General features: G+C 38.4%; 1 protein-coding gene across 7 annotated transcripts in view; it reads right to left on the reverse strand.

Moving 5' to 3' along the window:
* Nucleotides 1-25040, reverse strand: part of cacna1c (calcium channel, voltage-dependent, L type, alpha 1C subunit) — a 114549-nt gene that overhangs the window by 57249 nt on the left and 32260 nt on the right. For all 7 annotated transcript variants that reach the window (XM_084110875.1, XM_084110873.1, XM_084110874.1 and 4 more), the window contains exons 2-3: nt 17851-18193; nt 15264-15369 (exon numbers count right to left, since the gene is read on the reverse strand). In XM_084110875.1, the coding sequence (XP_083967001.1) occupies nt 15264-15369; nt 17851-18193 (449 nt within the window). The remainder of the gene's footprint in view (nt 1-15263; nt 15370-17850; nt 18194-25040) is intronic.

The raw sequence follows: 25040 nt of genomic DNA on the forward strand, positions 1-25040 counted from the left end.
CCAAAAGGAACCTGCTCTGTCTTTTCTGTTGGCACACTGTCAGTGTCCTCTTTGCTCCGCAATATATTTTTCACTGTGTGAGAACATGATGTGTGGAGTGAGAGCGGAATGGCTTGTCGGACGTAGCAACAGTAACTAAGAGGGGCAAATCATTGAAATCTTTGTGGACTCGGCCGGACTCGACTTGGACTCGGACTTGATTGGTAAGGACTTGGACTCGACAAAGGTGGACTCGGACCCAACACTAGGATTTCGTCTGTGAAAATTCTGCAAACACCAGTAAATGTGACAAAACCTTAAAGGCCAGTTCACACTGCACTGACAGACGCTGACAAACAGCAACAGACACTTTGTCAGGTTTTGTCGGATCAGTGTGTTACACCTGTGTCGGAGTCTGTTGCCGTCTGTCTGAGCTTGTATTCGCCTTTTGCCAACTGGACATGTTGAATCGGTGCTTGTCAGGTTGAGGAATGTCTGAGAAGTGACGCACTGTGATCTTGTGATTGTCCACATCTGTCGGCGTCTGTCAGTGCGGTGTGAATTGGCCTTTAGTGGTGGACCAGTAAGCAGCCAGAATACCCTAGCAACAGCCTAGCAACCACGTAACAACATCCTTACAACTGAAGTTCCAAGTTTTTAAGCTTAAGTGAGTGTGCAGTTACATTCTCTTTGCATTAAGTTTGTTCCTTTAACTTGCACCACCAAAAGGTGTGCGTTGGCTTTGCTGTGCTTTTAAGGCCCCACTCCCAATTTCTTCATAAAATGTAATAAAAATCTAGTTTACTGATAATCTAGAAATAAAAAAATTGTTGGTTAATATTATTGAAAATAATATTTATCAAATAATACATTTATAAACATGTATTAATATAATAAAAGCAAAACAAAATAGAGAATGAGAGAGTAAGAGGTTTGACTTGATAACAAAAGGGAGGACAAATTCGAAAGGAAATTACAGTGGGCCAAATACAATTTCACTCAATTTCCTTTTCAGCCATCTTGGGCGGTGATGAACAAATGATTGTGCAAGGAACGTAGAGAGATAGAGGGATTGAGAGGCTACAGGGACTCTTTGTGTTATGTGCGTGTCCAAGGCTTAGAGTTCATCTGTCTGAAAAACACTAATCAATCAGCCTGATGCTTTATCCAGCTTACACACACACACACACACACACACACACACACACACACGTATGTCTCCTCATGCTCTTATTCAATCATTTGTGTGCTGATGTCAGCAAGGTGTCGTATGTCTTCGGTGTCATTTTAGGTAGGAGTGTGTGTGTGTGTGTGTGTGTGTGTGTGTGTGTGTGTGTGTGTGTGTGTGCGTGTGTGCGTGTGTGTGTGTGTGTGTGTGTGTGTGTGTGTGTGTACGCGTTCAAGATAAAAACGAAGTGGTCTAGACTTAACTACATTACGAGTACGTGTTTATATTGTGAATTACATTCATAGTAGGAGATAAAAGTAACAGATCAGCTTAAGAGTTACGTAGTGTGAGTTACCCGTATATGGACATTAAATTGGAGTCCGTTTAAGATATATGATCACACAAAGTAATAAAAGCACATCTTTATGGTGTATATACAGTACTTCCACCAGAAGGAACTAGTGACTCTACACTGACAATGGCTACATTATGTTTACATGCACCCTTATTATGTGATTAAAGGCAGTACAGAGATTAAGTTAAGAGCTCACATAAACGGAATACTGTGATTATGGTAATAATTACAGTAACCATAATCAGAGTAAAATATGTGGAGTACTGTGATTTTAAATGATATCATACAGGCATGTATACGCTTTAATCGCACTTCTTTTAATTTGAACATATTGTGATGTGTTAGTCCTGCAGACAGATGTGTATTTCACTAATGGCCACACACACAAAAAAAAAAAACTAAATGGAGACATTTTTAGAAATTTCAGAAAAAAAAGGTAGGCCAGGTATAGAACTGACAAACTGTTAGATGTTGCAGCAGCCAAGTGAAGATAGGCTAACACTAAATAGCAAAAAGAAAAAAAAGTGGTAAAACAAGCACAATTCTTAATAATCTAAATGTCATGTAAACATATTAATCCCACCTCTGTTAAAATGTGTGAAAACAAAACAAAAAACACACCTTTGACAAATTAAAAAAAGTATACATGTATGCGTATACGATATGACATGACTATCTTTTTTGTTTGAAGTTAATTAAAAATACATAAAAATTCTATTCATATCAAAAAGAATTGAATGACATGCATTCAATTCTTTTTCTGCCTTTTTTATTGTGTACTACGCAAGATGTTACAACCTTCAGGGAAATCCCGTAAAAAGAGCTGTTAATTGAGATGAGCTGTTGGTAGAAACATCACTGGAATGGACAGCAGAGAGGACAGTGTGACAAAGAGAACCACACACACACACACACACACACACCAGCCACTAGATCCATCTTACTCAACCACATCACCTACTGATAACACCTTGGAGAGGGAGAGAGAGAGAGAAAAGAGTAGGAGGAGAGAGAGCTAATATCTCATTAGTAAAGCGTAAGAGGACATTTCCATATGAATACAATCTCATCTTGTCATGCTTCAGGGCTGCCACAAACCTATGGATGAGATGAAAGTGTGTTCATGGGATATATATCATGCGCTGAAGCATACAGGTAACATCTTAGCTGTGTCATTGCTGTCAAACCCTTCTGAGCTCATGACCCAAATCAGCTCTCAGTACAGCAGTGACAGCATGGGCCATAAGTTGTGATGGCCAATTAGATTGCAGCACAACTTCACTTCACTCATTCCTACCTAAATCAGCTTTACAGTATAAATCATACTCGCATACTAACATGCAGAGAAAACTAAAATGACACAGAAAGAAGGACGGAGATAGAACGGGGGACGTGCTGATCCTCCATCATTCTGCTTTGGATGTGGTTGCTAGGCAGCGCTTAGACGGCTAACTATAGTTCGGGCCGTGGGGCAAAGGTGGTGTGTGTGTGCGTGTCTGTTGGGGGGCGGCCCCCCTGGCAGGCTGAGAGGATGCAGCTGTTCCACATCCCCAAATACCACCCCACCCACCCCCCCATTTCTCTCTTGCCTTGCTACTATTTACACCCTCCTCTCTCTCTCTACTATTAAAAGCTCATTTTTTCTTAAGATCCTCAAAAACAAGTGTTGATCATGTTGCCTAGCAACTTTTTTTTTTTTTTTACAGAGCTAACACGCCCACTGATGATTTGTGTTTTAACTGAAGTTACATGGAGAACTGATCCAGAACATTCTACAGGTGCAGGTGATCACATAGAAAGTGCATACACTATAAACAATTATTTTCATGATTTAATCACAACTTTTTTGCTTTTGTCAAATCAACTTAGACAATTAATGTGGTTCAGATAACATAATATTTTGAGTTTCTATTTATTAAACCAATCTCCTTCATTGTATTAACTCAAAATTTTAATTTCAATCAACTCAACATTTTAAGGTAACTTACTTTCTTAAGTTAAAGCAACAATATTTTTTTTTACACCGTGTATGCACAGTATGCAGCGACAAACCTTTAAGTATGATTTATTCATGTGTAGTATGAATACAATAAAGACATACTACATCATCCATTTTAGCATGGTCATGTAATCTGCAACATCCTCTGTGCCGCTGTTCTCCGCTATTTACAAATATGACAGCCCCTCTCCTGTGTATTTTCCCCATTATTTTCACCTATGTTTTATAAATACTGCCATTTGACGTACTGCTTTTTGGATAGTAGGAAGTAGGCATATTCGATTGCAGAAAGGGAGAATGTTGTGTACTTAAAATAATATTTAATAAGTAATACTTAAAATAATATTGTGTAGAGTATACACAAATGTACTTGACTTCCTTTGATCTAGCAGAAAAGGAGTGAAAAGTAAATTCATAAACTTAAATGTTTGCAACCAACCACAAAGATTAACAAGAGGCCACACAGGGGTGAAGAGGAGTTTTTAAAACCAAAAGCGGGGTTAAGATTGACGAAGACTACAGTAAAGAAGGAGAAGAGTGTAAGAAAAACTACAAATAGTGTAGGAGAAGGCGTACGGATGTCCAGCTATTGGACATGAATCACAGAGATTGATACCTACAATAGGAAGATTGGATTAATGAAATGTAATTGGAATTCCTGAAAACGAAGTAAAAAAAGACTGAGGGGTGAAGCTCTCTTCAAATGCTGCCTGCATTAAGTGTAAAGGACACTTGAAACCCTATCTAGGGACGATTAACAGCATAAAGAGCAGAGTTTGATTATAGAGCTCTTAGCTTAGTTGCTTTTAATCAATTAAATAAGTGTTTGTTACGATTGCCTTTGGGACTACAAACTGAGCCTCAAAAAACGTCATTTATGTAGAAATCTAACCTGCGGGCAGGTGAGTACTTTATGGTTTAGGCTAGATTTGATTTTACTTACTCTACCTGAATAATCATAGGGTTAAAGGTGCAAGATAAAAAGACACACCAAGTAACAATCAATAATTTATGTTTTCACACATCAGCCAATTTGGCCACTAGATTTAATTTACCAGCCATGCAGAATTTCTACTAGGCAAAATAAAAAATATCAGAAATAAACCATGTATAAAAAGTACTGCATAGATTTAAATTTATTATTAAAATCTGGTTTGGAATCAGTGAATGTCTTGTAGTTTTAATGCAGTCAAACATTGTTTGAGGATACCATCCTCCAAATTTCTCTGTAACTTCTCTTATATTAAAAAAAGCATTTATTTTATTGTAATTTCCAAATAATATATATATTTTTTAAAAGGTTTATTTTTGGGCGTTTTTGCCTTTTATTAGGATAGGACAGTAGCTAGACAGGAAGTGAGGTGGGAGAGAGAAAGGGGGGATGGGATCAGGAAAGTCCACAAGCTAGGACTTGAACTCGGGTCGTCCGAAGCACAACTGCGCTACATGTCTTGCCCACTTGCCCACAAGGCTATCGGCGCCGACAATTTCCAAATAATATAAAAATGTATGTTTAATGGTAAACGCATTGAAGATTAGCAGTCAGACTGTCAATTCATAAAGTGTATTATCACAAAAGTCAGCAAACTGAATTCAGAGTATTGAAGCCACTCTTCCATTGACATCCATTCAAAAGTGGCCTCATCTTCTAGGTCTCCAGTCGCACACCGGACGAAGAGCGCCGCGTTTGAATCATACATCAGAAGTGTCATTCTGTACTCACTTTCCCAACTTCAAGGTGGCAGTTCAATACAGGCAAAAGTTCACTTAAAGAATAAACAAAGGGACATCAATGAGTTTGAATTTAGGTGTCTGCCATAAAACAAATTATTAATAAAGGCACTATAGTCAAACTATGGGTGTGTGTAGAAAAAAGGCCAAAAACTACCCTCTTTGCACTTGGTTTTGCTGATGTTGAGGCTCCACGTTGGAGAACATTGAATCAACCTTCTAAATTCTCAAGCGAGTTGTCTGTAAAAAAGTGAAAATTTTCTGAGATTGTGTTAGCCAATACTAACATATGATGCTTGATAAAGAGCTGTCTGAATTTTGGACGAATCAGATTTCACTGTGGCCGGTGCTACCCATAATAATGTCAAAGAAGTAGAAACCAATAAGCACCAAAATCTCTACTACCAAACTCCAGGATGTACTCAAATATCACAATCTCTCTTAGCGAGGTGAGCTACGAGTCCAAATGCTCACTGTGCAGAAGAACATGTTGGGCCGCAGGTTCATAAGGGCTCCGCCGTCAGTCAGTATTGCCCCGATGCATTGATTCAAAACCAAACGTCAAGTCGCAAGATTAAAATTCAACAGTCCTGTCAGAATGAGGGACTTTTAGTCCTTCCCTTGAGGCCACCACTGGTGGAGGACAAGGAAGACGACAAGGTCATTCTGAGCTCATTCTGATTAGTGTGTGAGTAGAGAGAGAGAGAGAGAGAGAGAGAGAGAGAGAGAGAGAGAGAGAGAGGGAGCTCTTAAAGAGTGGGAGCTGATTCATTATTCATAGTTCAGCCATCGTTTGTATTAGAACATCAGCTTGTAGCTACCGGCCACAAAAACTGGGTTACCTCCCCCGAGTACTGACAACAGGAGAAAGAGGAGGCGGAGGAGGAGGAGGAGGAGGAGAAAGAGGGATGGAGAGGTGTAAGACAAGTTCAGAGGAGGTGAGGAGCAATGTGTCACTAACCTGCTTGAATTACAACCTCACACCTACCCAAGTGCCCTTCACAAACTGTGGCCAAGGTAAGGAGAAAGAGGAGAAACGCCATGAGAGAAAGAGAGCGATTTTTCTTGCTCGTCCTCAATCTGAAATCCCAGAGCTGTGTGAGTGAGTGAGTGAGTTTAGGACATGCTCGTTTTCGTGGCGGCGTTCACTTCCCTTCCTCGGTTCTTTAGGACACACTGTACCAGGTTGCGTGCCAACGGATCTCGGGTACGCCGGTGATGATGTAGCTGTTCTGCTGGCCACAGGACAAGTCGATCAATGCAGTCAATATGATTTCATATGATCCGAATGTTTAATAAACAGCGTTCTGACGCAGGTGGGCGTTTAGTCACATGCTGTTACGGTACTGTGTTCAGGCTGAAAAAAATGCCTCCCACTGCTCCCATAATGCTTCTATGTCTTTGTGTTTGGCATTAAATATGCATCTGCAGAGCAAACTCACATTACACAACGCATTTATGATTTACTATTCATGTATTCCCATTTCAGGGTCATAACTGTGAGGACGTAAATGAGGGTGAGGGAGGTATGGGTTGGCAGAGGGGATGAGCTTTCAGATTAAATATTCTTTAGCATTTGTGGTATAATGTTGGTTACTAAACAATAATTTTAACTTGAGGCACTTACAATGGAAGGGGGCAAATTTTTAAAAGCAGAAATGTAAAGCTAATAATTTTATAAAATCATTTACAGTACTTTAAAACTTGTGAACTATCTGAGGTCTAAAGCTGTTTAAATCATCATTTGTACAGTTGTTTTAGGGTGTATGGCTTGCCATGGTGACAAAGTTGTAAAACTGCATATAACTTTAGAAAAGGTTAGTAAGTGTTTTTTTTTCACACATTAATTTCTTGTGGCTATACAATTGAAAGTATTTTAACAGACTGGTCCTGGTCACTTCCATTTGTATAGTGCCTGACTGTAACCCAGATTTTTGCTTCTTTTTAAAAAAAACAAAATTAGGGCTTATTGAGGGCCATTTATGCTTAACCCAGACTATTCCTTTAAAATGCCCCATTATGCTTTTCTGAATATTACATTTTATGCAGTATATAATATAGCTGTTTGTGAATGTATAAGGTCTGTGAAGTTTTAAAGATTATAGTGCCCAACAAATAAAGTTATTGCCTACTAATATTAATTGATTCTGAACTGCTGGAACGTGCCGTCAGCAATTTCAGTCTCACTTGCTCTTGCAAACCTACATAACAATGTAACAAATTGGCATAATGTCAGCCAGTTGTCTTCATTGGCTGCATGTGAACAACGTCTACTTTGACCCGCCCTCTGCTCATAAACACTGTAGTTGTATAGTCCTGGAAGAGTTTGGTTCGTCTTGTCGATATGTCGAGAAGTGCACTTTGCATGCACTTCAAAAGGATGAGTACCCGCGCTGGAATTGATACGGAAACCTGACGCCATCGTTCATATCACTGTGTATCAAGAGCTGAGAAAGCCTCTGGAGCTGAAATTCAGTTATGATAATGGGCAATTTTTTTCTGACACGCGCTGTAAACAGTAGACCAATGACAACAAACAGGGCTATCTGACCAATTAGAGCAGAGTAGGCCCGTGGAAAGGAGGGGTTTAGAGAGAATGACGCTGGGTCCGAAATCAAATACTTCCCTACAACATAGTATGTGAAAACTATCCACGGGAGAGGATTTATGAATGGAGGTGAAGTGATGCAACAGACGCTGGTAGGTCACATGATAATGACAACATGGCGGATGTAGTACGTCCGGATTACATTTATACTACACACATACATACTATATACAGAGCCGGACAGTAACTGAGTACATTTACTTGAGTACAGTACTTAAGTACAATTTTGAGGGATCTGTACTTTACTCGAGTATCATTTTTGGGGAGTACTCATGACTTTACTCAAGTACATTTGAGAAGCAAATATTGTACTCTTTACTCCACTACATTTCTATCCATAACTGTGAGTACCCGTTACTTCTTCTAAAAAAATAAATAAATAAATAAAGGAAAAAAGAAACATCTCGGAAACCCTCTCAAATGTGATTGGATTGTGCAGGCGCCACTGATTGGGACAGCCTATCAGACCATCAGACCAATTAGGGATGACTTCCCTAATGAATATTCATGAGTCTTCCCCTACCATCCTGGGGAAAAAAAATATCGCTTCCCAGGAATGTGCCAAGCCGTGGCCCCACCTCGCCAGACTATTTCAATTTTCTGAACAAGTTAATGATAGTTTTGCCTCAAGTGTTTGCTGTGTTTACCAATGTAAGCACTGTGGCAGTAGTAATGCAATGTTTAGAAAATGTACTCTTGTACTCTTGATACTCAAGTACTTTTAAAAACAAGTACTTTAGTACTTTTACTTAAGTAGACATCTGACTGTAGTACTTTTACTTGTACTTGAGTAAAATTTAGCAAGGGGTATCTGTACTTTTACTCAAGTAATGTAGCTGTGTACTCTGTCCGCCTCTGACTATATAGAACATACTTTTTAAATATTCTCCTAGCATGCTAGGTTTATCTATGGTTTTCAAACTTAGCCAACTATGAACTGCCTTAAAATATAGCAATTGTGTGATCTAAAAATATGGCAAAAAGTCTTTTATTTATATACACATGCACAAGACTTCACAGAACATCTTCAGTAAGCCTGACATCAGCATGTAGTGACAGATCATATGAGGCAGGAACATCTGAAGTTGAGAGTTAATACAGCTGCTTGACTAAAATAACAATGTTTTTTTTTTAGCATTCCACTTGACACCACTCTTGGTTTTATTTGTGTGTGTGTGTGTGTGTGTGTGTGTGTGTGTGTGTGTGTGTGTGTGTGTGTGTGTGTGTGTGTGTGTGTGTGTGTGTGTGTGTGTGTGTGTGTGTGTGTGTGTGTGTGTGTGTTTTCCTTTTTTCCCAGCTTTTATATACACCACCCCACTTTCAAGTCAAAAATTGACCATAAATGAACATCCTGACTTAGTGTGAGGCCACACTAGACACACGGAACCCAGTGATATATACAACAACCACAGAAGCAAAAGATCAAATGCTTATTATTGAAGTAATTCAGCCCACACACACACACATAGGCATAAATCAAGCTTCCTCTCACACATGCTCTGTGCAACATGAAATAAACATCTGTTGCATTTGCCATGTGTGATCCATGCAACATTGCCTAAAGTCTACACATGCACTGTCCCTCTCTGCCCAAGATCAAAGATTATTCCACTTTAAAATCTGTGATGTACAAAAACACATTTTCGAAAATGACTAGTCGTGGGTTATCTGATTGGGACTTCCAGCCCCCTCGGCAGACATTAAACAAATAAACATCACCACAGGGATACGTCAAATATAACAACTTTTAAAGTACCACCACTATAAAAGTGGAGCACTTGTTGGACAACTTGTCAACCATCCAGTGCATTCTCAATCCAAATGTTCTCCATGTTTGAATGAGATGCATTTCAGATCTTCTAAGCTTTGTCATAATCATTTTAAAATGAACACGACAGTCAGGCAGAGATTGTATTTGCTCAATATAATGGAATTATACAACAAAACAAAAACAAAAAAGGGATTATGCTGTTCTTCAACACCTTCCCAAAGACAAACACTGACTGGCGAGAGACTTCAGAACAGCAGAAACAAAATTACACAATACTGCGTTTTGCCAAACATTTATTTTCCTGTTAAAATGTAACTCGGAATTTACATGTAATGCTGTAAAGACTACATAAAAGACACAAAGACTGATGTTGTGACATCAGGAAAGCTTATTTGAACTGAAACACCTCTGATTTGTTTAGTAGAGAAAGCTAGCTTAACTCCACCTCCCTAAACAAACACACACCGGGGACAGATTCATGCACAGCTTTAAATGTCAGCAAAGATCTCATATGGAGGAGTGAGAATGTAAAACAGAAACCAGAGAAAGCAAAGACGGATACTAAAGATGTGCATGGATTTAATCTTGACAACCAAGTGACCTTGCCATGGATCACCAAACAATAAAAAGGTACAACAGGTGCAAAACATGGAACAAATAGATGGGACACTGCTCAAATATTTACACACACAGCTTACACAATATTTAGACACCTCTCTAGATGTCACATTCTTTCTGGATGGATGGATGGATGGATGGATGGATGGATGGATGGATGGATGGATGGATGGATGGATGGATGGATGGATGGATGGATGGATGGATGGATGGATGGATGGATGGATGGATGGATGGATGGATGGATGGATGGATGGATGGATGGATGGATGGATGGAAAACGAATAAATCAGACTGACAGACAGACAGCTGGATGGATGGATGAACAGATGGATGGATGGATGATGAATAAATAGAAGGATAGGATAGATGGATAGATAATAAGATAGATAAATCAGTTTACAATCAGATAATTGGTTTACTTTTTTCTAACCTTCTCTTTTTCTCTCTCTCAGAAAAAAGAAAAGATGAGGCAGAAAAGAAAGCGAGAAATAGTTGTGAGCTCTTTAACAATGACCTCATCTAGTGGAGTGGAAATTTCCTGGTAGGCATGGTGACAGCAGTAGCAGAACTGAGAACATTTAGCAAGATGAGAGAGACCGAGAGAAACAGACCCCAACTCACTGACACGGCATCACAGTGAATATCATTCTCCCCTCTCTCTCTCTCTCTCTCTCACACACACACACTCACAAAAGATGAAAACACAACTTCATACATCTCAGTGGTGTCACAGAGAGCACATTACAGAGATGTGCTTGTGTTGTAGCCAGGTTTAAGCTACACTAGGCTGCAGTGCTCAGTGGAGTAGGTAGAGGGCACTGTGGAAAGAGAGCGAGAAGGAGAGAGAGAACAAGAAATGTATGTGGGTCACTCTCTGCACTAGTGATGTTTTTAGCCGTCTTAAAATACTGCACCGTCCCCACAGAGCTCTGACCCTTTCCCACTCACTCCACACACACCTTCACCACACGTTACACGTTACACCTTGCACACAGATATCTCTTACACACACACACCGTGGCACATCTTTATGGCACAGGCTCACTGTTGCGGGTAAGAGAGGGTGCACACTGCACATGTGTTGTGTGGGCTGTGTATTGCAGTGAAGAGAAAATGGATCTCTTCTAAATATGATGTTTGTATAGATGAAATGGGCAGAATGTGAACTGGCCAGTCGCCAGAGTCTCAGCGACAGCCGTTTTCTCACAGTGCTCTAAAAATAAAAACGCCTTTATTTCAGATCTCACCAATCAGACACATCCTGCTCGATACAATCACATTTAAACACACACACACACACACACACATATATTATACACTATACACACAATATAAACATATACCTACTCAACACACATTGTCCCTTCAGTCACGATGTACTATTTTGCCAAGCTTTCTCTGGTGCAGAATTTACAGCGAAAATATATTTATTTAATAGTACTGTATTGTATTGTATTCATATTAGTTCTTTTTATCATTTTATGCATGCAGATTTTATGACTTCATATGAATATGCTACTGCACTGTAAAAAGTGATCAGTTGACAACTTAAAAAAGGGAGGAAACCCATTGCCTTTAAATTATTAAGTAAATAAACTTCATGCGTAATTGGAAAAAAATGTCAAGTTTACATAACAATTTTTTCAATTACGCATGAGGATATTTACTTGATTTTAAGGCAATTGGTTTCCTCAATTTTTTTATTTTTTTTAAGTCAACTGATCACTTTTTACAATCTGTTTATTCATATTATATGCGTTCATATAAATTTAACTAATAAAAGTATTATAAAAGCTTATGAAAATTATGCATCAAATATCCATAAACTCACATTCAACACACCCACATATATACTCATCACGAGGTTTGGATGATTGACTATTTGTTTATTGAATTTAATGAGTTTTTATAGATTTTTTATAAATATTTTTTAGCCATGATGCTTTAACTAGCATAGCATGCAGTTAGAGTGTCACATTAAAACGAAATGCTGTATTTTTTTCTGCTTTAAAGTAACACCACTACAGGCATACAATACACATTAAGACAAATGTACTTTGCCATTGTGTCACATCTCACACTGTTTCATAGCGTCCCACTATGAGTGTTGCATTTTAAGGCGGCATGTCAAGTTAAAAATAGTCCAGCTTGAGACTCTTGCATTCTGTTCCATTCTGTTGCACTCCATCTAGCTGTTTTTGCAGGCAAAAATATAAACGCTTACATAAACGCTCCTCAAGGAATATGTCCAAACGGGGTCAGGTAAGCCCAAACCCAATTATACAGGTTTTCTTAAGACCAATTATTTGACTACTCGTTCAAGCAACAAGCCTACTAATGATGCTTCTTGTATGGAGTGCAAGAAGCTGATGTGAAAAGTGTTAACTGATATCTGGATTGTTAAGCCTAATATAACGGTGTGAAGTTCATTCTTGATTAACGATGTTTTTGACGTCTCCTTTCGTATTTGATGTCTGGCTGCTGATGAGTTCCTGTCAGTCTCTGCTCCACAGGTGTTGGCATTCCGCTGAGAGAAGTGGTGTGAAAGCGACTCTTGTTAGACAAAGTCAAATGCCACAAACGCAGCTTGACCAGTAACTTTAAGTCTGAGATGAATGTGTTAGACCTGCTGATACACATGGGTACTATTCAAATCTGTGAACATTACCGAGAGGAGAGAGTTTTATATCTGGTTGAACGTAAACATACTATCTGTGGAAGGGAGCAACAGATAAGTGGATAGTTGATGAAGAGTTCTTTGTCTCCGAGTAAATGCGCCTTCTGCTTTGCAGGTTGGCTGCATTGATACTGTGTTACCACGGTAGCTGTGCATTTTACCATCACCAAGGATACCATATCCATGACAACCTCTACCCATCAAAAGATTCCATTCATAGCCCATAAGAAGACGGATGTACTGTATGCATCAAATGAAGGAAGCTGTACTTGTGTCACTCTAACCTGCCTATAGTGAGCAACACTCGGTTTCTTGAAGTAAAAATCCAGTTCATTTTCTCCATTTTTAATGAAAATGGAATGTTTAAATGACAGACCTACCAGCTCTGAGCCAAGAAGTCAATGCGTACATGTTTAATTCCTGAATTCCTCTAAAAACTACATTACCCATAATAGTGAGGAGAGCTAGCTTTACCAATGAGAGAAGTCACTGTAACCATGAAAATGATAACCTGGTTAAAACAAATTACAAAGTAAAAAATGACTGTGTGAGAAATAATTCAAGTTTACAGAGATTTAGTGTCAGTACTACATTAAACTACTAGCTTATATAATGTTGAATATAATGTATAATAATGCAATGGAGGTATATTTGTGGGTCCTGACGATGCAAAATGTCTAGTTACCAATAAAAAGTTACCAATTTACCAATTAAAACATTATTTTAAATATATCTAGTCAGTGACAAGTCAGTGCAAGCATATTTGTCTAAAATAATTCTGTATTTTCAGCTTCAGAATCATGAATATTTTTTGGGGATTCTAGTGTCATAATTTTCCTGTGCATTGGGTTACCAGCACCAAGTCCAAGCCTATTCATTTCCAACCCCAATGTAATACCAAATTTAGCATTTTAATCAACAGAACATTTTTTGTTAACCTTTTACCATATGTCTTGGAGTAGCGCAATAATATTGTATTGTGAGTTCAGTATCATGATATGTTTCGAATCATGACATGAGGGTATCGTTTCACCACTATTATTTATAAAGTACAGTTATTTCTTAGATAGGTCATTCTCAAATTCTTCATGGGGTGCAGTTCATTGCCTCATAAAATACATTTTAAATAAACCAAGGCTGCTGCAAATGTAAGCACAATCACTGCTTGGCCATGAGCAGCATACCCTTAAAAGTGTGGACACATGCTTTCATTCATTTACGGGTTTCCATTATGTATTTTCCCGGTGAGGAACACAATGTAACTTCAGATCTCAAAGCTGATGGGTGGATGGATTAGTGTTACTCAGGCTACGGCATGAAGCTCTGTCTGAGAACTCTTTCCACAGCCAAACATCCAGATTAACCACACACTCCATCGTTCTGCATTCATCCAAGCTGAATGTACTGTACACTGAGCATTGAAGCACACAGGCTGTTCTCAGGCTTACAGAGCTCCACTCTCTCTATTCTAGTTTCAGCAATCTGCACTTCAAGATCTTCAAAATTGATAGCTTTGATGTAATGTAAGATGTAACTTTCCCCAACACTGATCACGACTATAATTACAGCCATTACCATATCATCACTGCCACCTAACCACTTCCATCATCACCTTACTACAATATAATATGATCACATACTATCATCAATATCATGACTGTCACAGCCATTATTATTGTCACCACTACCGTTGCATCACCACCACCATAACCATTGTCATCCTCACCAGTCACCACTACCGTTGCATCACCACCACAACCAACACTATCCTCGCTGCTACGATCATTGGCATAATCATCATCACCACCATCATAACCATTTTCATTCTCACCACTAACACCATCATCACATATGCGAAATCACCACTATCATCAACATTACCATCATCACATTACAACCACAATCATCCCCACCACCATTACAATTAGCAATTAGTCACAACCAGTATTATCTTCACCATTACATCACTGTCACAACCATCTTAAATACTACTATCATTGCCATAATCATCATCACCACCATCATTACTATCAAATAACCACATCCCAACCATTTTCAACCTCACCACTAACTCTATCATATATCCACCATCATTAATATCAACATCACAATATTATCACCATTATCACATAATATTAATCACTATTACCACCATCACCACCTCACATAACCATCAAAATCATCATCACCATCACAACCAATATATCCATACTCATCCACACTACAATTTCCATATTCATCAGTACTACCATCAGGAGCAGCACAAACATTATAATTATAAACATTATAATAATGACCAGCGTCATTGTCATTACTATCAAATCATCATGCTCATTTTTTGACTTTGTGCTTACCAGGTTTGAGTTGGTTGCGTTGGAATCATCCTCAGGGAAAGGGATGTAGACAGCTAAGGCCACACAGTTTGCAAAAATAGTCATCAAAATTATGATTTCAAACGGTCTGAGGAGTCAATGTTAAAGGAAATGATATCATAGCTGGTGCATACACAAAACAAAAAGGAGAATACACACACATACAGTACAGTGCATGTTAACTCTTAACATTGCACACGATAGTGTCTAAGGGTCCAGATCCACTATTGTCTTTTTTTTTCTCCATCCAAATCTTTTTCTTTTCTTACCATTAATAGCACGGCTGAGCTCGTCAAAAACCTGGCCTTCATCAAGACAACGATCTTCACCACCCCCCAGCCCCCACCCCCCAGCCCCCAACCCCCAACCCCCAACCCCCAACCCCCAACCCTTTTCCTCCCTCTCTCTCTCTTTTCACTGGCCAAATTGTTTGTTTAGCTTTCAGTTCTGCTGGAAATGCAATCAAACTGTGTCATCATTTGTTACAGGAATGGATTTCTCCGAGATGGGTGTTGAGTCGCATGGCACGTGTCCTGAGGAGAAACAGATGTGTTCTTGTTTTTCTGGATGTTTCTCTTGTATCTGCTGTCTGGGCCTTGAGTTATGGCTCTCTGTGGTTAGTTCAGAATTACAGAGTCATATACCCTGTAACCCTTTTAGATAAACATGCTTGTAGATCAGTAGTTCAGGTCCCTAAGGGAGTAAAAACAGACCATTGTAGGCAGACCCAAACTGAATTTTATCTTTAAAGCTCTTATAATGTTATAAATAACACTTCTATATATGAAAGCTGCTTGACTGTGCATTTAATATGAATGTGCATGACCGAATGCGTGTTTGTAGGAGGGGTCAATATGCGTGAGCATTTGTGTTTGAATGTGGGAGGGGTGAATATTTGTATTTGTGTGTGTGAGTGTGAGTGTGAGTGTGTGTGAGTGTGAGTGTGTGTGGACCTGTTCAGCTTGTTGAGAGGAGCTGTTGGCATGGCAACAGAGCCAAAGACAGGAGAGATGGGCTCTGGAGTCTCTGGAGATACAGATCCAGTGAAGTGTGCGCAAGACTGAAGACAAATATGGATGGGACCGGCAAAAGATGAACTTTTATAAAATATCCCACAGAAACTAATGAGGGAAAATATTTCACTGTCTCCGCAGTTCAGCCGTTCCCTAATGCTGGTTTGTGAATTTATGAGGAAATCTTTGATGATGTGATCAGTTCTTGGCTGAAACTGTGAATGGGAGCTGGATCTCCTTTTCCTGATGAATGAAGCATTTTACTCAACCAATCAATCCTCATTAACATATTTTCCTGGTTGGGGGCCTATCGCTGTCTCTTGTGGGCAGAAATTATTACACAAAACTGTAAGAGAGAGGGGGAAAAAAAGAGAAAGGAAGAGAAGAAAGGGGAAAAGGACAGGGGAACACGCTGTCCTACAGTCTCCAGTAAAAGGGCAGTTGAGGGGAGAATTTAAATGACTCAGAGATAATCTTGATTTAACCCTTTTTGGAATTTGAAGAGGGAATCTATACACTATTACACAAAAACAATATAAAGGCAAACCACAACAAATTGTATGTACACCTGTATGGCTATAACGCATCTGTAATACTAACAAGCAGATAATACAGCAATTAATAACCGCATACAGTGTATTCAAATGCACCTCTGTAAATTAATGTGAAAATGCATTTATGACTGAGATCATGACTAATTCTGAGACATTTTTCCTGAGGAGTTTATAAGCAGTGTGTATTTGTAACACTGACAAATAAAATGACATTCAGAAAACGACAGTATCCTCTGCTACCTGCTAAAGCAATCATCATAAACCCAATGTCAATGTGAGGCTTTTTTGGATGTTGCTCTGGGAGGAAAGTGTCTGCCAAGAATGCAAATGTATAAATTAAAGATACAGAACCTTCATAAGTATTGCCTGCTCTCTGATGTGACATCAGTTTGAGCATCAGTTCACCAGCTTGTCATATTCATGTGCGCTCTTTCAAATTAAATATGTGGTCAGATACAGTGCAGATATACATATACACACTACTGTTCGAAGTTTGGGATCCGTACTTTTTTAATAAAGGAATTAATACTTTAAATCAGCAAAGGATGCATTAAATTGATCAAAAGTCACAGGAAAGAATGTAACAAAGATGTCTATTTCAAATAAATGATGTTCTTTTGAACTTTCCAGTCATCAAAGAATCCCGAAAAACAACCGTATCACAGTTTCCACAAAAAAACATTAAGCTGCACAACATTGATAATAATAATAAATGTTTCTTGAGCAGCAAATAAGCATATCAGACTTATTTAACAAGAATCATGTGACAATGATGACTGGTGTAATAAGGCTGAAAATTTTGATTTGCCATCACAGGAATTCAGCACAATTTTAAAATTGAAAACAGTTATTATAGATTGCAATAGTATTTTAAAATATAACTGTTTTTATTACATTTTTGATTAAATAAAGGCACTTCTTTCAAAACACACTTTTTTACCGACCCCAAACCTTTGAACATTAGTGTATTATATCAGCAGGTCGGAGTTCAGAAAAGGATACTTCCATTCCACGATATTGATGCACGCCCTGCGGATGGGGTTTTTAAGAGTGAGGCAGAGAAGGGCTCGGGGTGGGCGTGTGGAGGCAGTGCTGGCCTGTTTCTTGGGTTTGGTGTAGTGCTGGCGTTTGCGCTGCGTGGAGCTCACGGTGGAGATCGGGGCTCCGGTGGTGCCCATCAGCTTGGCCTGCCGTGCCGCGTCGATGGCTGCCTGCCAGCTAAGGGGGGCGCCAGGGGTGGGAATGTGTTCAGGTGCAAGACCCAACACCCCACCCCCGCCCCCCACACCCTCGTCCTCATTCAGACTGGGGACCGGAGCCAACGACGGACTGGAATAGTTGGAGCCTGTAAAGGAAGAGAAGGAAACAGTGAATGACAGAGCATGAGGGGCGTTAATGTAGCAGAAACACACACAAAAAAGGAACTTCTACACAAAACACTAAGTTCTGTGACGTTTTTGTCATATTATTATTATTTATTTTTTTATCATACCTTGATTTAATTGGCAACTTTTCTAATGCCTTTTAGGGTAGATTTAAAAAGGTGAAATAATAACAATAATAATGATGCTAATAAAATATTTTATTTATTTACCCTTGTCCCAGACCCAGATTAATTTTATAACAAAAAAGCCCACAGCCAGAAGGACAAGCGGTTATTAAAACAGCCATAAACGGTGTGCTTATCACATGCTGTACTTGTCCAATCTATGTTATTAACCTTGTGAATATGCAAATAAGACCATCAATCCATCCACAAATGGGTTTACAAACGTACAGAGTGAAATTTCGAAGCCTGAGAACCCAAGATTTAATACCCTTGGTATTTATATTTTATATCCCCTGGGTAACCAATTTCTGGTGTGAAAAGCCAATCAATCAACAATGTTAATTGTTTTGTGGCATTCCAATTTAATCATACTGGCCAATAGCAACAGAGTATTCATATGATATCACACTAAACATCACACATGGCAGCCCTGCAGGACTGTGTCTCATCTCCATGCAGTCCAAGAGCGTAAAATCCAAAGAGAACCACCATCAACCATCCTACTGAAGAGAGTGTGTGTGTGTGTGTGTGTGTGTGTGTGTGTGTGTGTGTGTGTGTGTGAGCAATGAGAGACAGAGTGAGATCACAGCAGTAAACCACAGAACTGACCATTTCTCCCATCCAGTACACTCCTTTTTCTCTCCTCCTCCCTTTGTGATAAATGGTTCAGCCCACAGAATAAACCAAAGTCTAGATTAGTTTAAAACATAATTTAAGAATAAGGTGAGTTAAACATGCATTACATATAAGTAAGTTATTTGTAGGATAGTGCTAGAGGTGCAGAAATGACATATTTTAGCTTTAAATGAGATGTTTTTAGATAAGAGAAAGTGCTGGGTTTTGGTCATTAAGATTCAGTAAAGTATGTTTGAGAGTAAGAAGAGCACCGAAGGGCTGTTGTCTCTTATCAGACTGTTGAAATACAGGAAGCAAAAGTGGGCTTTTCTCGATGACATGCTGACTCTCCTAAAACGCTGTCTCTAATTACCGTAGTAATGCCATGCTCTGGTTAAAGTACTTTCAAAAGGAAGAATCTCAGTTACTCATTCTAAAGCACCCACATTCAAGTCACTCTCTTGAGAGATACTCTCACACACTTTCTTCTAATTGGGAAATAAGTTTGTATCTTAACATGAGACACACATGATCATGCATAAAAGCAGAAACAAACAAAAAGAGCTACACACACACACACACACACACACACACACGTACACTTGTAAACTTGAATTCACCCAAAGGAAAGAAATCACCACATTTCAAATCCCACAATCATACACGCATATCAAATCTGCACCTCACTGAAAACCTTCAAAAGTATGAGCCATCAGCTCTGACAGCCACTAAAGCTGTTCGGTTTGGAATCCATATTGCTGATGGATGGATGAACTGAGATTCAATCACATTCTGCAACCGCATCCCAGACACCAGGGGATCCCCTTTTCCTCTGATCTGAGATCAGTATTGGGCTTCTCTCAGAGCTTTTGAATAAAGGGTGACTTTAAAAAAAGTTTAACATTGTATTTTAACTAGCAGAATCAAATTAATGAACACTACAATGGACACACATAAAAGACAAAGTGAACAAATCAATGAGCATTATAAGCAAGGTAAAAAAACTGCAAAAAGTGATTTAACTTTTGAAAAAAAAAAGAAAGGAATGGTCTTTATATTTTAGTCATGAACATGACAATGAAATGAAATGAATAAAAAAGCCTTTAGCAAATGGCATTTTTATTTACCTATATATTTTCTTACCAATGAGCTATTTTAAATATGTAAATACATTTATTTATTCAACATTTTGTAAGTAGCTATATAAGTACTGGATGAGCAAAAAAGAGGCTGAAACATAATCAAGAAGGGGCTAAATGAGATTGGGCAGAGGATTTTTTTTTTTAAAATATTGCATTTTTGACCATATGTCATCATTTTCACTCCAGCAACTAAGCAAACACACATATCCCTCAGCATGTGTTAATCTAGTGCACTGCATGGATGAGTGCATTTTAACACCACAGTCGCACACTCTTTCGCATACTGTTATGAGTCAGCATCACCATTCATATATTCATCTCACCACACAAAAACACATACACTCGTTCACTTTCTCTCTGAGCTGTAGCCTACAGTAAGAGCTTTTTCAATGTTGCATCACAGCAGTGGATGTCAGATGATGATCTTGATCTGACCATGACTGTACGAGAAAACAATCTTTGTCACAACACAAAGATAAATAGACCTTTTCATCAATGACACTGTGGCATTGTTTAGAGGTGTTAAGGGAGTGTTATTGGAGTGGGATTAATAGTCTCATATATGTTGCACACTTCCCTACTATATAGAAGGCAAAAACAGTATGACAAAAAATGTAGCATATCAGGATTACATTCATACTACACACATTCGTGTGATTTCTTGAAGGTCGAACTTATTCAAAAGAAGTACAGGTGAAACTCGAAAAATTAGAATACCGTGCAAAAGTTCATGTATTTCAGTATTTCAAATTAAGAGGTGAAACTAATATATTTAGATAACTATAGATATGTATAACTATATACATATGCATGATTATACTTTTCAGAGGGCCGACATTTCTTTATTTAAAATCCTTTTTAGCCAGTAAGGGCCAGTAAGGGACAATCTGACTTACATAAAATGACTGGGATATTTAGAGGGGAGAAAATATGAAACTACAGCAGCATAAAGCAGAATATAAGCAGGTTACCCATTCACTTGTATCTAGTCAGTTCACTGTCTTTGTCATCTCTTCTATATACCCTTGATGGAGTTTTTCTGTAAACCATAGACACCACGTCTGAGAAACAGTCATTTTTAAATGCTAAAAACACTGAATAACACGTTTAAAAGTTCAATGTTGATTCTTCTGTAAAGGTGACCGAATCTAAAACATGACATTGTTTGTTGCTTGCAAAAAAAAGAAAAGAAAAAAGTATTTTTCGATGTACACAGCTACTTTTGAATTGCCATCAGTGGAAAAAGACACAACTTGGACAATGCTAACCAACAAAATCTGACCCCCTTGGCCTCTGCAAGCATCTTAATTATTCAAAGATCAATAATCATTACAAACAATCATTTATTATCCATATTATATTATAGAAATTGAGATTAAGTGTGGCATTATTTTAATAGTGTGGCAGAGGGGGCAAAACCTAGTACAACATTACTTGCAGAAAGATCCAAACACAGAAAGAGACACGGGACCCTGTGGACCCAGAACACTGACTGACACACACACACACACACACACACAACACAGTATTAATAACATCCTGTTTAAAATTCATCTGCAGAGATACAAGGCCAGAATAACCCAGATTCATAGGGAGAAAGTGTCATCTTTCTTTCTGAGGTAAGGTAACAGAACGCAAGAGTGAGAGACAGAAGTGACAGAGAGAGAGCGAAAGATCTGTGTGTGGTGGCATCAACAGATCTTGTAACGCATTTAGTGAACTAAGTTTCCTTCATTCAGAATAGACACTTTAAACTCTGCTAGGTCAATGGGTTTATCAATATTCGGAAATTTTTAAATAATTTTAATGTATCGGAATATTGCGTGGAACAAAGCCCTTTAAAGTGAGGTTGAGCTGTGCATCATAAAAGTTTAATTTTGACTTTATGTGTGCCAAGTTAATGTGGCACTGAGTCATTGCTTGATGATGTCACACATGCAGCAGTGAGCTGTAAAGCACAAAATACTCACTGTTCATGACTCAGTAGGGAATTATGGGAAATGGAGTTGATGATGTTCTGAAGCCATAAAGCTAAAATAAATATATAAGTGAGAAAATTAGCCAATGACAGGATAATAAAGATGAGATACACACAGCGCTTTGGCCACCTGATTTTTTGACTCTCTGTCACACACACAAGATGAAAGACACTGTCACAAAAAGAGTGTTTGCTAGAGAGAGATACAGACAAAACAACAGCAGTGCTTGTGTTAGGATGCACATTCAAAAACTCTGCAATTGCTGTGTGTGTGTGTGTGTGGCATGAGAAGAGTAGGCGGGGCACACTGAAGGTGTCATCCATTACCATCTGTTCAATTACATCACTGCTTTCAAAGCCAGCCAATCAGATCAAGCAGCTCAATCACGCTTCACTGGTCCTTCAGCCATAGCACACACACACCAAAACATGACCAAAACCTTAACAAAGCAGGGCGCCAACACCAACATGTTTACACGCCCCAGGATGTGTTCTCACATAATTAGCCGTCATTCAGCATTAACATATACGCACACACCTGAGGCAACAAACACACACAATCACACACCTGAGACGTACACACAGATACACCTGAGACAGACAGATACATTTGCACACCTGAGACAAATAACCACCCTCACATTTCTGAAATACTAACGCACACTCACATCTTGAGAAATTCACATACACACACCGGGGACAGCAAAACAGTGGTGCACAGCAGCAAAATTATTTAGCCCCTGAAAATCATTGACATCACCTGTTAAATAAATAAATCTAATTATTTGGAAATTCTATTATATAGTGTAGAAGTCGATAGGATAGGATGGGATGGGACAGAATAATGGTGTAGAGAAAAATAAATAAATGGTGGTTCATAAAAAATTCAGCCATAGTCAACAATAATAGTAACATACATTAATTAAGTAAATAGGGTCAGTTTTGATTTCAGACTTTAATTTAACCACTAAAATGCTGCCGTCTCATTCATTCATCTTTTTTATCGACAAGCTATAGATTAGAAAATAATCTGCACTGACACATTAACATATAGTGAACGTTGTGTCCTAATCACGCTGCTCCACATCGCATATCAAGATATGAAACATGTTATGATCTGCTTTGATTGTGTTGTGTCGTATAGCCTTTCTGCTTTTAGTGTGAACAGACAAATTACTAGCTTAAAATGAGTTGTGCTGTCTCTAGTTAGGTCATGTTGCTCAAGGCTTTCGCTGAAAACTGCAACAATTATAACTTTGTATTCATTTAATTGTTCTATTTCTTACAATGGTTTTACTGGGATGAGGTTAAAAAAAGTATTTGCACTACAATGAGTGTGGTTATATAAGCAAACATATATCCCCCCTTCCCTTTCTTTTTCTTTCTTGGGATAATGTTTTTTATTCTTTCCATCCGTTCCTGATGTCCTAAAACAAGACTGCTCACAAACATTTAGACAACAGGACCAGGAGATAAGTTCACAGTCCAGTTATTTTAAGAAACATACATCAGTCACTATGGAGTTCAAAGAATGTCTGTTTAATATTGGTCATCAACACAGACACACATGGGTAGGTGCCAGAGAGTGAGGGATTCCAGAGAGATGGCAGTGATCGTTGCTTAGACTTAAACACATCTACCATGAAATTCAAGCACACTTTCATACAGAGAAGTAACCCACACAATGAGATTCCTTTTTATCGTTATTTTGCTACGACAAAAAGACAAACTTATTATGCTCCTCGTATTTGTGTGTTTGGTTTTGAATTAGTGCTGAAAGTGTGTTGCTATGAATTTCTTGAGTTACAACAATAATGTTATTCAATGTTTAATTTAACCCAATGGGATTTTTTAATTTTTTTATACTTTTTTTATCAGAGAGTACATAAGATGAAATTCAGAAGTCTGAGTAAAAGTTAAAACACACCTCACATCAACAAGTCACATAATTTAAGCTATCTAGAGTGTGCGTGACTGTGGGACATATTTAATAAAGAAAAAAATACATGTATGAAATATTAATCACTGGAACATTTAAACAACATTTAAGCAACGTTTCAGTAACTACTACCATTGTACTGCTATACTGACTAATAGTAGTCAGAATGCATATAGTGCATTGATAAAACATAAATACTGTCATTGTCATTCTGTGTTTTGTTTAAAACGTATTTACGATAGATGGCCTATAGCAAAAAAACACAAAAAATGAAAAGCAGAAGTGCCTTTAAAACCGTTCCCTGAATTGACAGCATAATTTGCACACTTTTTGAATTTATTAAATGGTCATTGCTTACACCAAAAAGGGTCAGACTATTGTTCTTACAATGTAAATCATTAATTCTTTTGCAATTCTTTAAAAGTTACCAGCCAACTGGCCAGGAACTCGTCGAATTTACTCGCCGAAGCCATTTTTTACTTGCATTTGGCGAGTGTTAATTTTAGAATTATTTTATAATCTTTTTTGTTTATTTGATGCCCCATGGCTTAACAGGACTTTAAATTAACTACTGCTTTCACAATAAAAAAAAAAGACCCAAAAACTGGAATGGAAACTGGAAAATTGGCACTTGATCCTGAACTGAACTTGATTCCAACCCAAACCACAAATCTGCATTTGCAGACGTCTGAACGACTGCCTCATATATATTGGACACATATACATATGCCGTCATGAGGCCTTTCATACACTGAGTAAAATGTTCCATCGTGATGCAGTTTGGCCCGTTTAAATCCAACCAAAGTGCAGCTGGTTTTCATGGAATTCGATGCTTCTAGAAGGAAAGTCAAGACATGAATGAGAGTCCTGGAATTCTGTACTGGAATTTGGCCCGGAGTGTGCAGAGGGATTCGGTAATCTCCGTCACGAAAAGAGCCTCGCAGCACAAACCTCGCAGGTCCAGATTAA

Source organism: Abramis brama (assembly GCF_963993115.1).
Source record: "Abramis brama genome assembly, chromosome: 4".
Classification (NCBI taxonomy): domain Eukaryota; kingdom Metazoa; phylum Chordata; class Actinopteri; order Cypriniformes; family Leuciscidae; genus Abramis; species Abramis brama.